This window comes from Amblyomma mixtum, chromosome 6 (genome assembly GCF_055824585.1).
Source record: "Amblyomma mixtum isolate Tamu chromosome 6, ASM5582458v1, whole genome shotgun sequence".
NCBI lineage: Eukaryota > Metazoa > Arthropoda > Arachnida > Ixodida > Ixodidae > Amblyomma > Amblyomma mixtum.
The window spans coordinates 116,267,409-116,285,210 of NC_143017.1; the positions used below are offsets into that span (position 1 = coordinate 116,267,409).

The following is a 17,802-nucleotide window of genomic DNA, read 5'->3' on the forward strand; positions in this document are numbered from 1 at the left end:
TGGCGGAGACAACACAGCGACGCAGTTTTGAGCCATGGTAGTTTTTGCAGCGCAGTTCGCTTTATTCGTCGATGGCTTTTCACTTGCTTAAGGTACACATAAGGCTCTGCGGTGCATCGTCTCGAGGGCTTCAGAATAATATCGACCGCCTCCCCAGCCCCACAGCTAATCGGCCCAATATGGTGCCACGTATCATTGCAGTGTTTGTTCGTTCACGCTCAAGGCAGCAGGAAAGGGTCGTTATCACTTTTGTTCGTGGCGCGAGAAGCGACCAGACTAATCTCGATTGTTCGCAGCCATGAAAGGCTGCATCTAGGTTTTTCCAGATTACCGTAGATGATCTTGACCTGTTATCTGGAAGTTTCCTTGCCGGCTTTAAATTGAGCGATGCCGCGAGCGGCGGACATTCGTAGTTCGACGACCGACGAGCACCTTTGTTGCTTACGCCGCCACCGAGTGATTCAGTTCTTTAGCGGGCGCAAGTCAGCCCTAATAAAGAGCTTCGTTTGCAAGTATTTCTGGTGTCTTCCTGACCTCTGGACTGCCGTCACTACAACGTGACATCTGGTGGAGGTGCTGGGTAGCCTTTCATGTTCCGGACACCCCCTACAAGCCGTGACGCCAGCCCTCTGAGTCATCAACCGCAGGACCTGAGTCCAGTCCACCGCGCTAGCCGACGCCTGCAAGGGGACGCACCAGAGTTCGGGAATCTGCCGGACCCTACCCGGAAGCGAAAGCCAGCAGCAACGTCCACCATGAGCTTGCCCCAGACGACGACTCCAATCATTCTGCAGCAGCCCCGGGTGCCACCAACCTTCGACGCTTCGCCTGGCGCCGACCCCGAAGAATGGCTGGAGCAGTTCGACCGAGTGGCTGTCTTTAACAACTGGGACGATGCCATGAAATTTAGGTATGTCTTCTTTGCCCTGAAGGGACCAGCAAGAGTCTGGTTCGAGAATGAGGAAGCCAGCCTTGCCAACTGGGAAACCTTCAAGGAACAGCTTCTGAAGACCTTCACAAACGTCGTGCGAAAGGAGAGAGCCCAGCAGCTGCTACAGTCTCGCATACAACACCCAAACGAGACCGTTGCAGTGTACACTGAGGAGATGAAGCGTCTCTTCCGGCTTGCCGACTCGAACATGAATGAAGAAGAAAAGGTCAAGCTGCTTATGCGAGGAGTTAAAGAACAACTCTTTGCCGGCCTCGTACGGAACCCACCGAAAACCGTGGCGGAATTCATAGAAGAGGCCTCCACGATGGAAAAAACACTTGACGCCCGAGCCCGCCAATATGAGCGCCAGCAGCGCGTTTTTTCAGCAAACTGCCTGGACGCCGCTAACAACGATAACCTGCGGGAGGTTATACGCCAAGCAGTACGAGAAGAGCTCCGACGATTGCTGCCAAACGGAACGCAGCCGCTGGTTTCACCACTTACTGACGTAATCCGGGACGAAGTTCAACAGGCCTTGGGTGTGACGCCGACACCCACGCAGCCTCTGCAGCCCCCAGCCATGACTTACGCCGCAGCTGTGCGCCGTCCTGCACCTCGACGACGGGACCCAAGCCCCTATCGCCCTCAGCCAGCTGCGTTGGACCGCCGCCCACTCGCCCCAACCAGCCCGTCCTACGAGCGACGCGCGCAGCCGAGGAAATGCGACGAGTGGAGAACTCCCGACCAGCGCCGCCCACTATGCTTCCACTGTGGAGAAGCCGGTCACGTCCTCCGGCACTGCCCATACAGAAGACTGGGCATCCGAGGGTTCTCTTACGACGCTCCACGACCCCGACCCGGCCAGCGACCAGCCGAAATCGAGGAGTTTTTGCGTCGGGAAGAATACTCATCGCCGAGCCGCCTATCACGTTCCCCGTCGCCATCATCCCCGCGCTTTGTATCTTCTAGCCGAGGTTACGCCATGCGTGGACGCTCCCCCAGCCCCCGAAGGTTAAACTAAATAAAGCAGCCTCTGGAGGTGAGGTTGCTTCTAAGCACAATGATAAAGATCCTCCTTCGACGAGTACTCAAGACCATGCCTCAACTACGACGACAACACCGACGACGACAACACCGACGACAACACCGACGACGACAACACCGACGACGACAGCTCCGACGACGACAGCTCCGACGACGACACCGACGACGACGACGCGGCCAGACTTGAAGCTTTTACCGTTGCCCAGTGAAGTAACGTCGCAGTACGCCCACCGCAGCCTCACTACTCGACGAAGCCGAGATCGTACACCGAAGACAACGTGCAATGCGAAAACGCGAACAAGTGACCTTGAAGTTATGATCGACGATCACGCGGTTACTGCCTTGGTGGACACCGGAGCTGACTACTCCGTCATGAGTGGGCCACTCGCTGTCCGACTCAGGAAGGTAACAACAACTTGGGATGGCCCGCTGATCCGCACCGCAGGTGGTAACCTGATTACGCCGTCAGGACGCTGCACCGCGAGAGTTACTGTAAATGGGAGAACCTACGCGACAACCTTCCTGATCCTACAGCAATGCTCGCGAGACGTGATTTTAGGAATGGACTTCCTGAATGAACATCGGGCGATCATCGACCTTCGATCCAAGTCGATCAAGCTTTCCACGGACAAAGCCATATCTGCAGCGACAGCGACTCATCGCGTTGCCTTAAACATCCTTGACGAAGTACTGAGCGTGCCGCCCCGATCAAGTGTCTTCGCCTGCATAGGTGCTGGAGACGTCGAAACTGCCGAAGGCGTCGTCGAGGGGAACACCCAGTTACTCCTTGATCGAGGACTGGGCGTCGCAAGGGGAGTCGCCCAAATCCGAGATGGCCAAGCCCAGGTGCTGCTAACCAATTTCACCGAAGAATACCGGCATCTAAACAAAGGTACGACGATCGCTTTCCTCGACGAGCTGGCAGACATCAGAGACATATGTGCCCTACCCGACCAACCCCTAGAACCATCTAACCAAGGCCATCAACCAATGTTTGATATCAACCCGGCATTAGCACGGAGCAGACAAGAACAAATACGCAGTCTTCTTCAAAAGTACAGCGATTGCTTCTCATCAGCATCGAATGTGCGAAGAACCCAGCTTGCCAAGCACCGCATTGTCACAGACGAACACGCCCGACCACTGCGACAGAGCCCCTACCGCGTATCGCCGCTAGAACGCCAAGCTATTCGCAAGCAAGTTGAGGAAATGCTACGTGACGACGTCGTCCAGCCATCAAGGAGCCCCTGGGCAGCACCAGTTGTCCTAGTGAAAAAGAAAGACGGCACCCTTCGCTTCTGCGTCGATTACCGCCGCCTGAACAGCATTACGAAGAAGGATGTCTACCCCCTCCCCCGCATCGACGACACACTGGATCGGCTATGCAGCGCTAAGTACTTCTCATCGATGGACCTGAAGAGCGGCTACTGGCAAATTGAAGTCGACGAAAGAGATCGCGAGAAGACTGCGTTCATCACGCCAGACGGACTCTTCGAGTTCAAGGTGATGCCATTCGGCCTCTGCTCTGCACCAGCGACATTCCAGCGAGTAATGGATACGGTGCTCGCAGGCTTGAAGTGGCAGGTTTGCCTCGTCTACTTAGATGATGTTGTTGTCTTCTCCTCAAACTTTGAAGACCACCTCAGAAGGCTTCGGATAGTGCTGGAAACGATCAAGTCTTCAGGCCTGACACTGAAACCAGAGAAGTGCCACTTCGCCTACGAGGAGCTGCTGTTCCTTGGTCACGTCGTAAGCAAGGATGGAGTTCGCCCAGACCCCCAGAAGACGGCTGCGATCGCAGAGTTTCCACAGCCTAATGACAAGAAAGCTATACGCAGATTCCTTGGATTGTGCGCTTATTACCGGCGATTCGTCAAGAACTTTTCGCGCATCGCTGAACCTTTGACCCAACTTACCAAGGCTGACGTGCCTTTTAAATGGGAAAGGCCGCAAGAGGAAGCTTTCAACGAGCTGAAGCGCCGCTTACAGTCCCCTCCTGTGCTCGGGCACTTTGATGAAAACGCCGAAACCGAAGTTCATACCGATGCAAGCAGTGTGGGCTTAGGAGCGGTCCTCGTTCAGAAAAATGGCAGAGAGGAGAAAGTTATCGCGTACGCTAGCCGTTCACTGTCGAGAGCCGAAGCCAACTATTCGACGACAGAGAAAGAATGTCTCGCCATTATTTGGGCCACGTCGAAATTTCGCCCCTACCTATACGGACGACCATTCAAGGTTGTGAGCGATCACCATGCTCTCTGCTGGCTGGCCAATTTGAAAGATCCCTCCGGCCGCCTTGCTCGATGGAGCCTGCGTCTTCAAGAATTCGACATAACTGTAGTCTACAAATCTGGCCGCAAACATTTCGATGCAGACTGCCTATCGCGAGCCCCCGTAGACGCAGCACCGGAAGAAGAAGACGACGATGCTTTCCTAGGACCGGTAAGCGCCAGCAGTTTCGCGCAGCAGCAGCGCTCGGATCCTGAGTTGCAAAGCCTAGTTGATTATTTGAAAGGCAAGACCGCATCGTCTCCCCGGGAGTTCAAGCGCCAACTGTCGTCCTTCGTCCTTCACAATAATGTCCTCCTGAAGAAGAACTTCGCGCCCAACAGGACAGTACATCTTCTTGTCGTGCCCAAGAATCTTAGGCAAGAAATTATGCAGGCATGTCATGATGAGCCGACTGCAGGACATCTCGGGATTGCTCGCACGTTGCACCGCATCCAGGAGAAGTACTATTGGCCGCGGCTAGCTACCGACGTTTCCCATTACGTGAAAACGTGCCGTGAGTGTCAGCGACGCAAAACGCCTCCGACTAGACCAGCCGGACTCCTCAACCCCATACCACCTGCAACTAAGCCCTTTCAGCAAATAGGAATGGACCTCCTCGGCCCCTTTCCGACTTCATCATCAGGTAACAAGTGGATCATCGTGTCCACCGACTACATGACCTGATACGCCGAAGCAAAAGCGTTGCCTAATGGTACCGCAACAGAAGTCGCAAAATTTTTTGTCGAGCAAATTCTCCTGCGACACGGCGCCCCCGAAGTGCTCATCACAGACAGAGGGACGGCATTTACAGCGGAGCTGACGCAAGCCATTTTAAACTACAGCGAGGCAAGCCATCGGAGGACAACTGCCTATCATCCACAAACCAACGGACTCACAGAGCGTCTGAACAAGACCATCGCAGACATGCTCTCCATGTACATCGACGCCGAACACAAGACGTGGGACTCCATTCTGCCCTACGTAATCTTCGCGTACAATACTGCCGTCCAGGAGACAACCAGGTTTACCCCATTCCAGCTGGTATACGGCAGGAAGCCCACGACAACACTCGACGCAATGCTCCCGCACGTTTCTGACGAAGACAACCTCGACGTCGCCGCCTACCTTCATCGCGCCGAGGAAGCCCGAAGACTTGCGCGGCTTCGCATTCAAGACCAGCAGCACACCGACGCCCGACGCTACAATCTGCGCCGACGAGACACGCATTACAAGCCAGGTGATCGTGTTTGGATATGGACGCCAGTTCGCCGCCGTGGATTGAGTGAAAAGTTGCTGCGACGCTACTTTGGCCCGTACAAGGTTCTCCGTCGCATCGGTGACCTCGACTACGAAGTCATCCCCGACGGCACGACAGCATCTCAGCGACGCCGCACACGCCCGGAAGTCGTACATGTCGTACGCCTGAAGCCATATTATGAACGCTAAAGGACTGGAAGTTTTCATTGTCCGTGTTTCAATTTCAATTTCAATTTATTTCCCAGAAGGTTCTGGTCGGCTGACTGGGCTAAAAGCTGTGCGTAAACAGCTTGACGAGGCCCCAGCCAGCCGTTACAAGGCATCGAGACGATGCTTCTTTGGAAGGGGGGTAATGCCACGTATCATTGCAGTGTTTGTTCGTTCACGCTCAAGGCAGCAGGAAAGGGTCGTTATCACTTTTGTTCGTGGCGCGAGAAGCGACCAGACTAATCTCGATTGTTCGCAGCCATGAAAGGCTGCATCTAGGTTTTTCCAGATTACCGTAGATGATCTTGACCTGTTATCTGGAAGTTTCCTTGCCGGCTTTAAATTGAGCGATGCCGCGAGCGGCGGACATTCGTAGTTCGACGACCGACGAGCACCTTTGTTGCTTACGCCGCCACCGAGTGATTCAGTTCTTTAGCGGGCGCAAGTCAGCCCTAATAAAGAGCTTCGTTTGCAAGTATTTCTGGTGTCTTCCTGACCTCTGGACTGCCGTCACTACAACGTGAATGTATTGACAAAGGCCCGTTCTACAAAGGACCAGAGTGAAACCAGCCATTTCCAATATAGTGCCGATTACCTATGCTGCTCTGGCTGGAATTCTTTATCCTGCAGCTGAATCTCATTGCACGTCCGTTCTTGCAAGTAACCTCCACTAAAATGCAGGCGCCGCAGTAGCACAGTCTTTAACACCACAGTCATTTCCACGACTCCCTGATCTTCTATATATGCCTCCGACACAACATGGTTTGCGCGCTAGACTCAGGAAACATGCGGCGGATAAAACAGGCTTTCACAGGTATGGCGAAAAGTTTTGTATCGTTACCTATGATTTAGAGCAGACTGCGAAACACTGGAATCCGCGACATTTCTCCTGTCGAAGAAACCAATACGACTCGCGAAGGAATATACACGCACTGATATGTGAAAACAAAAATTTCAGGTAATCAAAGCTCTATTTGGTATCGAACGCACGCAAATAGTTTTTAGACATGAACATGCGGAAAAAGACGCTCGCAGAGTTGTTACGCACAAATCCGGAAGACAAAAAAAAAATACCGTCGCTGAAAACACGTACGGACGTTTCAACTAACCGCCACGTTATTTGCATATGTATGTAACGATGCAAGCGTAACACGGGGCACGCGTAACGCGAGGACAGGGAGCACACTCGACTTTAAGTCCTTACAGACAGAATGGCAGCAAAAAAAAAAAACTGCAGGCTATCCAGCCTAGCTGTTTCGCAAAGCGTGACGGAGATCACGATGTCTGTGTTTTGTTGTCGCCTTAGCTGCGTGTCTTCTCGGTACACCCTTTTCCTAACTGCTCATGTCGCCTCCTTTTCTTTCCTTTTTCTTCCTTAAATTGACGCAGTTCGTGTGAAGCAGGTTCCCTTCAATTCAGCGCAATACCTTCCCTCATTTACCGACTCGGCCATGCGGATGTCTTCCGCCCCCCCAAAAAACCCGGGGCACCGACGCGAACCCGAAATGGAGTAAGGAGAGGGAGGGGTGACCCCTCGCTGTTTCGCCATTTGGTCGCACCACAAAAGCAAAAGCGAGGGTGCGGAACTCTGAAAATTTCAGTTTCTGCTTAACGCTTACGCCTCCTTCTATATTTTGCTGCCCGCTGCTGCCAAGGTAGCCTAGCCTAAATCTCTCGATCCTCTTTTTCTCTCTTTCCAAAGGGAAGCAGTGCTTTCGACGGGGCGTCGCAAAAAACACGTATGGAGGTAATGCCACCACTAACGGTGAAAACAAATGCGCAGAATGAAATAAGTAAGAAACTCAAAAATGCACTAAGTGCTGTGCAAGGATATTTTTTGTTCTTTTCAGCTAGTAGAAATCAGGCGCTGAGTTGTTCAGCCATGTTTGTTTCTTGTTTAGCTCCGAGTGTCTCGATCGCTTTCACTCCGTGTACAAAATGATGGTTGCTGGTTTCTCAACCTTGCGATCGTTGCTTGCACTTCTGGCAGAGTAACCTTTTGCGATTTGTATGGCGTACTTCAGGGATGCTATCCAAGGCTAGCAGGTTGAGTGTTTACCAAGCTTGATCGAACAATAAAATACAAAAAAAAACTTACCTCACGTTCACGCGAGAGCCAACCTGAAAGAGCTTTCCTGCATGATTCTTTCCGCGTACCTAATCTCGAAGGAAAGCAACAGAATAGAGTTATCCGAGTGTTGGACAGGAGAGAGAAGGGGTGGTGCATTAAAAGGGGGAAGTATAGCTAGGCGTTTTTAGTTTGCGTTTATCAAAGCATATAATATTGCCGTTAATTTCTGATCAGAAAAAAGATTTAAAGAAGCCTGTTTAGCGTCAATGTTAGAGCAGTTGACATGCCATGTTCTCTTATACAAGCTTGTTGCTTCACATATTAGCGATTCCTTACAAATGCTGAAGCAAGTTAGTAACGCCGGGATGCGTTCATCTGCATCCAGTTTTTTTTATGGCCCTGTTTTCGGTGCATCGTATTGTGTGAAGTGAATGGCGCTTTTATTTATGGCGTTCTGTTCAGTAAAGATATTGCCCTCGACGGTTTTTGTCCGTGGCAGAGCCAATTATACGAGCACCAATGACAGAAGCGGGAGACTGAAATATAATTTTTACAAATTTTTAAAAACATGTATGAAGTATTCGTACATTTTTAGGGTTTCCTTTTATCTAAACCTTGAAACAGTCATTGCCCCCTTTGACGCCATGGTAGCTCGAATTTGTTATGCACAAAAAAGACGTTTTTTAGACGGTACTAAAATATAATTCTCAGTAACAAGCATAGGCGTTTGTTAGCGGTAATTATATGTAGCTAAGCCCTCCGTATGAGAGGCCTTCCCTTTTGGCTTCAAAGGAAAGCTTGCTACGCTGAATTAGAGGCAGCCCTGAACAAGTGCTGCAGGCCATGCCACACTGCAACAAGCCAGCAATGCATAAACTAAAAGCAGACCAGAAAATTGTCGCTGTTCATGAAGTTGTGTCAATAACAAGTCTGTGGGGGCACAAATGTCGTTAGACAGAATCCCAGTCCACAAAACTCAGCGAAGCAGTGTGTAAGGTAATCCCCTAAAAAGTTGTCGAAATGAATCAGGCAAGCGTGCATACTAAGATGTTGTAAGAAGAACCCGCGGCTTAGAGGAGCAAAAAAGCGTTCAGAAAAGGAACTCTTACTAGGAAACACGCGCCAAAAAGAAGTCTCTCTTCTTGCCAGGAAGGCAAAGTAACCACATACACAGTGACGCACTCCGGTTAAAAGAGAACATGTGGAGAAAACTACCGTGCTGCATAACGATGCTGGTGCAGGTCGGTCAAACGAACTCCGTGGAGCAGCAAATAAAATGAGTAAGTACCTTTCATGCGGCATTATCTTCACCGCACCGCGCAGACGCAGACCTCAATTCAAGGTGAAAGCAGGGCGAATAATGTTTGGGCTCCTGACTTAAATTTCTCCAAGAAGGAAATAAAAAGTAAATGAAGTGTTGTTCAGTCGCGGGTGATAAGAACTTGCGTGCTCTCGGGAAGGACCTGCGCGTAAACCGAATAAACTCCGCGAAGTAAAACCAACTTATGTTTGTAACTATTCCGACAAATTTGTTTTACTAGATAAAGCAAACTTTTCAGAGCAAGCCCATTACTCGAATTGCATTTCGCAGTGGTTTTTAACTATCCTGTTGTTGCGCGTAACCTTTTGTTATCACCATTCTTGATGGAGGCGCGATAAGGCTGTTCCATGAGGAAGGCGAACTCAACTAGATCAATCACTTTTTATCACGTCCAAAAAGCTTGTATCTTTTTACGTCTTTTAATCGGGACAGCCTCCTTTAAAGATAATGTTCTGTTCACAATTATTCAAGAAATGAGGTTGTATTCAAGTGACCTGTTTCCACGGGCGGAATGATTCCCAATAGAATCAAGTATTCTTGGAAGAGTAACGCAAAGCGCTTATCTTTGAGCCCGTGAACAGAAATCGGTGCCATTGCCTTTCTCAGTGAAAGGAACATTTTTAAGTTCCGAGAGCACTCACCTGTTTCAATGTTTAACGCGGTAAGGTGCTCTAAACTAGACATTGAAAGAGCTTTGCTATGACTTACGTTTGAATTGAACCAAGGGTTCTGCTTTTAAAATAAAAAATGTTAAGTTGCACTGACGGCTAGCAGTGAACTCGAAATTCAAAACGGCTTCGAAGGGAACCATAATGTGTTCTTTTTTTCCGCCGTAGATGTTTAATTTTGTCCGCATTCCACATGGATGTTTGTTATCACTAGAAAACAAGAACAGGAAGGCGTCTTGGTGAGCTTCAGTTGTGTTTCAGGAGCTGCAGGTTTAACGAGAGTGTTTTAAAATTCAGTGCCGCAGAAGGGGTGGACTAGTTTATGGTTTATGGTTTATGGGGGTTGAACGTCCCAAAGCGACTCAGGCTATGAGGGACGAGTGCAGAGCAACGGAAATTCCGACTATCAGGGGTTCTTTAATGTACACTAACATCGCACAGTACACGGACCTCGAGCATTTCGCCTTCATCGAAATGCATCCACCACGACCGGGACCGAACCCCCGTCTTTTGGGTCAGCAGACGAACGACATAACCACTGAGCCACCGCAGCGGCGGTGTGGACAAGATTTACCATGTTTTGTGTCGAGAAGGCAACGCCACCATTGTAAGAAAATGCGCCTTATTATTTGGATAAAGCGGCTTCACTACTACGAGTAATGAAATAAGATATATGGAAAGAAAAAAATGTCAGCCGTCCGAGCACAAGAAGAAAAATGAAAAAAAAAAGACATTGTCTTTAATAAACATATATGAAGGCAATCACAGTTAATGCTATGTGTAATCAGAGCTTGCAAATAAAACACTTATCGTTGCAATATAGCCGTAGGTGGCGCCCTCTTTACGACAATCATCTGGCTCTTCGAGCTGTCGCCTCTCAGAATGAAAAAAATACTAACAGCAGAAGAAAGAAATTGTTGAGACGACGATTGCACTTGAGCTTTCGTTCCATTTGCTGGAAAGAAATTAGCCGTGAAGAGGGCACGATCAAGACGAAAAGGCGTGATGGAAACCATGGTTCGAGAAGCGAAGGAGATACGTTTGCCAACTAGAGCAAGTTCTGTTCGAGAGAAATGCAAAAAAAAAAAAAATCTATGTTCTGTCTTGGTGCTCCACGCTCTCCCGCCGCAGCCTCTTCCAGTGTAAAGCCGCCCGCCGCTCATTGTTTGACCGCGATCCACTGCTGCAACCCGTGCTACCCATGCGGAAGGCCTGCGCGGGCCTGGTTTCCTTTGTCTAAAAATAAAGCAGGATTCGTGCACGCTTCGTCGTCGATTCGAAAACTGGTGCCACGGGAGAGGAAGCGAATCGCAGATGCTGCATACAAAGATGGTGTTCTCGTTTGCTCGACTCGCATTCATTGTTCCTTTCTGAGTTGCTTGCACGCTCTGATGTTTCCATTGTTGCTTCCGATACTGCGTGGCTTCCCATTCAGCGTCGTATCGGATACTGGAGAGCAGATGCAGCTTGCCCTCTCTTTCTGCTGTGCCAAGAGCATGCTTATGCCGAAAGAAATAGTGGATAGGAAAGAACGCTATAGAATAAGCCCAACTTTTTTTTTTATCTTAGAGGCCTTTGAGAGACACAACCATCATTTGAGGGAGTAAAACGGGTCGAGCACGCCTGTAAGCCTTTCATTTGCTTCCTGGGGTGTTGTAGACTTTACCAGAAGAAGCTTAGTAAAGGTTGAATCAATCTGAACCAGACATTCAGTATGGTGCGGATTGAACAGCCTGTTTCGGTGCGAGGAGTGGTTGCAAACACTGTTAAGTGAAAGTGTTGAATCAGGGCGAGAGAAAAGCATAAACAGAAAGAATTTTCTAGTGGCCCAGTCAGGCTTTCGAGACCGCTGCGAAGCGACTTGTTTTAGGACGCTGCATTTGCGCTCTCGCCGTGCCTACTCTAGACTGGGCGCTCCTCTGATCCCGACTGTCTTGCTTGGATACATAGAGTCCATGCAAATCGACGTAGCTTTACGCATCCGCTGAACCGATGCGTTACTATGTGGGTTCGGTAAGTGAGCTTAGCTTTTTAATAAAAGGCGGGAAAGAAAAAAGTAGCTGTACTGCGGCATTACACAATAGGTTATATGGTACAATAGAGGACAATCGTTGGCCCTCAAGCCACTCTTAAGGCTACAGTTACTCCTAGCGTAAATTGGATTGTTCAACTTGACTATTCCTCGGATTGTTTGCAGCATTCATCATTTTTTATTACGAATGAAAATTTGTATTGCAAACTTGCCTCACTTCACTCCCTTTTAAGGAAATGAAGCTTTGTGTTCTTCTTTCGGTTGCCGGTTGTCGCTATTTCCACAACTTCCACGTCATTTAATGGGCTGTCGTAACGTGCAGTTAGACGTACCAAAAATACAAGAGAAACACAATTCCAGTCCGCGGCTCCTCATCAAAACGCCCTCCTCTCTCTGCTATTAATAACAATACATCCCTTACACTTCACTCTCACTGTTCCTACACCCACAAAGTAGACACTTTTTTTTTCGCGTACTCAAATAAGCAACCAGAAAGAAAAGAGTTTTTCATAAAGGCTCGTTAGCTCTCTTCATTCGCAGGAATGGTATTGTTCGAAAGTCATGTCGTGCCGTCCCATCAAAAAACCCGTCTCGCCAAGAAAGAACAGGCAGCTGCCGCTATTTGTTCTCCTGAGCAGGGAGTCGCCTAGGGGCATCACTTGTTGCGAAAACCAATTTTTTCCTAACCTTCGCCGAGGGACCGCCTTCGATTCCTGCAGGTGGTAGGCTCATTACTAGACTCACTAGAGCTCGGCTTTATTAATACGGGGCTGAAGAACACAAATGTGGTGGCCGTGCAGTGAATAATGAAGTAGTTCTTTTGTTCTTTTTTTAGGCCTTTCATTTAGTGAGCCGTGACACTCTTGTCATTCCTATCTCTCTTCGTGGCTCTGCTTCTCGAAGCTACATCAGCGAGATCTTTGTGAATTGAGTATCTGCATCTTGAATAGCGATAGCAGAGCTGCCATTTTCTTTTAGCTGCGCAAATATGAGTGCATAGGCTCTTCACAAATGGCGAATCCGCAGAGTGGCTACTATAGTTCGTTCTAAATTAACGACCTGACGATAGCAGAATACACACAAGTAGAGAGCGTAAAACTCATGTCTAGAACACGTTCTGGGCGCGTGTCGGGCAGAACACGTAATATCTAGCGATAGTATTTGGTTAACAATGGGCTGGTTGGAGGCATGTGCAGTTAAACTCGTAGGATTTCATCGTAATTTTTTGCCTTCCTGGTCACAGCGGCTTTGGGAGCTGCGGAACCGTCAGCTCTGCCGTTCTAGACATGTGTTTTCCACTTAGTATTCGTATATACAAGCACGTACGCATGCACGCGAAGACAAAAGTGTACATACATAGCCGCATCAATAACGCAAGCTGTGTTCGGCACACGGTTGTTTGATCACAGCATGACAAGCGCCAAAGCGTGCATGTTGTAGGTGGGACCTTAATGCGTCGTCGCTTGCTTTGCGCAGAAAATTAAAATAATTAACTTGTTCCAAGCAGTGGTGATATCGTAAACCTCAAGAGTGACGAAAGCCATGCAGTTACGTTTCCGCTTCAATTTCTTGAACACAAGGAGGACCAGCCCACGTAAAGAGGGCGTTTTATCCTCTAGGGGAAGTCTTAAGTCGTAGATTTCATCTGTAGGGAGACAAAACGTGTTGTAATGATTTGCCTGGAATCCCGACACATGTCAGATGCATGTTTTGAGACCAACAACTTCGTGTTGCAGAAGATTCGTAAAAAAATACTGTCAACAATTTCATTGCCACACCATTGGCCAGTCGGTCAATCCATCGATAGTTTATGTTTTATGTGGGTTTAACGTCCCAAAGCGACTCAGGCTACGAGGGATGCTCCGGAAACTGCGACCACCTGGGGTTCTTTAACGTGCACTGACATCGGGCAGCACACGAGCCTCTAGAATTTCTCCTTCATCAAAACTCGACCGCCGCGGTCGGGATCGAACCCGCGTCTTAGAGTCTGGAGCCGAGCGTCATAACCAGAGAGCCACCACGGCGGCCGAGCGACAAATAAATCAATCAGTAAATAAACAAATGCACAAATACATTACTAATAAAGCTATCAATAAATCTATCAAATAATATATAAAAAAATCAACCAATAGAGTGGTTTAATAAAAAATTGATTATTAAAGCACACTAATTGCTCGGTGAGTCAATACATTCATGCAGTCCATCTAAAAACGGTGCACAGAAAAACACGCAAAATACAGGGAGAACGGACAGGACAAGAGCGCTCTTGCCCTGTCCTGTCCTGTGTTTCGGGTGTTTTTCTGTGCGCCGTTTTTAGATGAATCGTTACCAACTAGCCCAACTTTCTGCTTTACCGAACTCATGCAGCCATAATAAGGCAAAGAATTGGTCGGCTGATCGATCCCCTAATCAATCAATCCCTCCCAGCGAAGGTTAAGAGCCACATAACGCGCCATTCAAGCCGATGCACAAACGCACTGCAGCAGCTGGCGCGATCTGATTCCCTTCCCTTGTCGTCTGCAGCGGTCGATCCGCGGGGCACGACGGTGTTGGCGACCGACGGCGGCCGCGCGGTGATCCCGTGCCTGGCAAAGTTGCGTGTGGAGAGCCGCAACGACTCGGCTGTGCTGGTGCGCTGGTTCCGGGCGGGCGACAACAGCTCCGAGCCCTTCTACAGCCTGGACGCCCGTTCGCGCAGGGGCGGCCTCTCCAAGGGGCACCACACGCGCGGCGAGGCATGGAAAGGGCGCTCCTTCTTCTCGGTGCTCCAGGAGCCGCCCAGCCTGAAGGTGAACCGCGTCGACTACGCCGACAGGGGAACCTACGTCTGCGACCTGCTCTACGCCAGCGGAAGACGCTACAGCGCTGCCGTAGCCCTGGCGGTGTTCGGTAAGTCCGCTGCATCGCTATTTGCACTGCTTTATTAAAACAGCATGAAATGCTTGAGGTACTGTACTAATGAGCGACTTCAATGCGAAGGTAGGCAAGAAGCAGGCCGGAGACAAGGCGGTAGGCGACTATGGCATAGACTCCAGTAATCTGCAGAGAGGAATAATTTACGGATCATGAATACGTTCTCCCGGAAACGAAAGAACAGGAAATGGACGTGGAAGAGCCCCAATGATGAGACTAAAAATTTAATAGACTTCGTAATATGCGCGCAAGCTCCTATCGTGGAGATCCTTGGAAAGGTGAGTTACAGCGACCGCAGTATGGTGAGGTCTCGAATTAGCTTAGGCTTGAAGAGGGAATGGAGGAGGCTAGTGAAGTGGAAGTCCATTAACGAGTTAGTGGTCAGAGCGAAAATAGAGGAATTCAGGATATCGCTCCAGGACAGATATTCAGCTCTAACTGGGGAACACCATTTTAATGTTGAAACAATGAAATATAATGAGCGAAAAGTCTTATTAACCGGATATTCTCGAAATATTATGTTTGCAGCTCAAGACAGTTGTCAGTCGGGTAGCACGCCCAGAAAACGATGTTGTTTAAAAGTCGCTAACGGTTTTCCTTCTCGACAGAGGCGGAAATCCTGTAGCTCATTTCGGGAGATAGGTAGCACTGCTGTTTTCACTGTGTGAAACATGAACAGTCTTGCTTAAAAAAATGATTGTCTATGGCGTCTAAGCCATCTTGTGAGACTGGTTCGATAAAGCTCGTACTTGGACCAGAAGCCCAAGTGGAGACATCACCACCATACAGAGAACACTGCAAACCGGGTGCGAGCCTTAGTGGTATATCCGCCATCACATATTAAACAAGAAAAGGGGTCAGCAGCCGCCCTGTGGAACTTCCGAACTCTGTTGTTGATGAGACCATGCTCTACGCTTTTTCCTTTGACTGAACCGGTTTTTTCCTATTAGTCAGAAAGTTAGAAATCCTCCGCAGCGGCATTCCCCTCACATCAGTCTCTTGTAAACTCAGCAGTAAGTACATAAACATGACTGATAGTGTCGAAAGTCCATTTCCTTTCCAAAAATACTAAATCGTGACACTACCATGGCTTTGTTTCTGCTCAACGCATGTCCCAATGCTGATAATCACGCACATTGTGCGTCGATGCCAGCTAAAGCCAGTCATGAACGCCGAGAACACTCCCGACTCTTCAAACCACCAGTGGAGCCTGGCGGACATCATTTTCAACATTTTTACATAAGCAGCTCGCCAGGCTGACGAAGCGAAAAGAGTCGAGAACTAGGACAAATTTACATAGATTTCACCATGGATGACGCGAGCACTCTTCGATCACATCACATCACTTTATTTTCCTTACCTGGGGTAAGCAATACCTGGGGTATTACTTTCTTGGTACATAGGTTGTTAAATATCTGTAGTAGGATAGCTCAATTCAATTCAATTCAAGGTTTATTTTCCAGTTTACACTGGAAGGCTTCCAGGGCTAAAAGCTGCTCTAGGCAGCTTTACGTGGCCACTGAAACCTTCACTTGGCTTTTACAAAACGACAAAAACAGTGGAAACGCAATAAATAGATCACAAAAACAAGAGCAGATATAATAAAATACAAGATATAACTGAAAAGCAGATGATTTGAATCACTATTTATAATGAGAAATAGATTTTTAACGTTGAAGAACCTATTCTGACAACCCATAATAGATTGAACGATGTCGTACTCTGATTAACATCACATCAAAAAACAAACAGGAAATCATATGACACAGTAAGAGAAAAAAAAGAAACGTTACATATTTACAAAATACTGCTGCAACTGTTTCATTGTGAGAAGTTCTGTGTCCTGATGCTTGTTAAGAATGGTAGGAAGAGAGTAGTGCAGTGTTTGTAGCTTGTGCTCTAGAAGCTTGTGCTGTGCTCTAGAGCCTAAGGTTTTGAAGCATGCTCGGCCTGATATCGTCAGGATCACTAGTAGTCTTTGGCAAAAAGGATGCAAGACACATTGAAGTTCACCGATTTTGAATCCATGTTCAAAATAAACGTGTTTCGCAAGAAAGCAAGCGCTAATTTTTGTGGCACATGCGCATCGAATTTCGCAAATTTCTCGCAGTCTATGAAGCGCTGGGACGTGAAATAGGCTGATGAAACTTGTCAGCAAGCACTGTTTCTGGAGCCCCAGAGCTATTGCAAGGGCTCGGAAAGGATCATTCGGCGTTGCGGGCCCACTTAGAACTCCGACTGTCAGTCAGATCCTTGACACTATATCTGAGGAGCAACGTGCTACTCAAGTCACGCCATCTCATTATGCTTCATTTCTGCAGAGACTGAAGCTTAGCAGAGCATACTTTCTGAGCTTCAGGACGTAATTTTAAGGACCCATTTCGACGATAAGCCCTTTCCACTCTTTTCTGAACAACCCTTAACCGCTCATATTTTGTATATGCTAGTGAATTCACCCAGTATAGCGACTTTCTTGGTACAAAAGTTGGCCTTGTAGCAGCGAGGTTAAACCATCCTTAATATCGCCATTCCAATTGTTTTAGAGATTACAAAGCGGAAAGATTTACAATTCAAAGATTGCCTTGACGTCAATCTCTCACACAGCGTAAGCGAGGGGGTTTTGAAGTATGTCACAGTGGTCCCTCTTTCGTGCCTCAGTGTCTGTTGCGGAACCGTTATAAGATATAAGATCCGATGTACATAAAGTCAAATCTATGCAACTAGAATCTAGGCAGCCACGCAAGAAGGTCACTGAGCCGTTCTTAACACCTCTTTTTGCTTAAGTCACGTACTTTTTTTGAATGCTACACAATTTTGTAATTTTTGGTAGAATTCTTTCATTTTAATTCATTAGCGGTAACAGGCTTTTGTCACAATATCTTTAAAGAACATTTGGTTTGCAGTTACTGCACGATTCCGTAATCGCTCGCCGAATCTCTGATGCTTATTGCAGAAACGACGAGAGAGGAAGCCAGACCAAAACGCAAGCCAAATTTCCCGAGCAACGAACCGTCACAAGGACTACGTCTAAGAGGAGGGCCGTCTCTATTTTTCATGCGTTTCAGTGACTTCGCTGATCTGTGCCCTCTG

The 17,802-nt window shown here is 48.4% G+C and overlaps 1 protein-coding gene across 1 annotated transcript in view; it reads left to right on the forward strand.

Annotated features, from left to right (window-relative positions):
* LOC149340150 (cell adhesion molecule DSCAM-like) overlaps positions 1-17,802 on the forward strand; it is a 128,922-nt gene that overhangs the window by 52,891 nt on the left and 58,229 nt on the right. Inside the window, exon 2 of the mRNA XM_089550672.1 lies at positions 14,323-14,688. Within this exon, the coding sequence (XP_089406798.1) occupies positions 14,323-14,688 (366 nt within the window). The remainder of the gene's footprint in view (positions 1-14,322; positions 14,689-17,802) is intronic.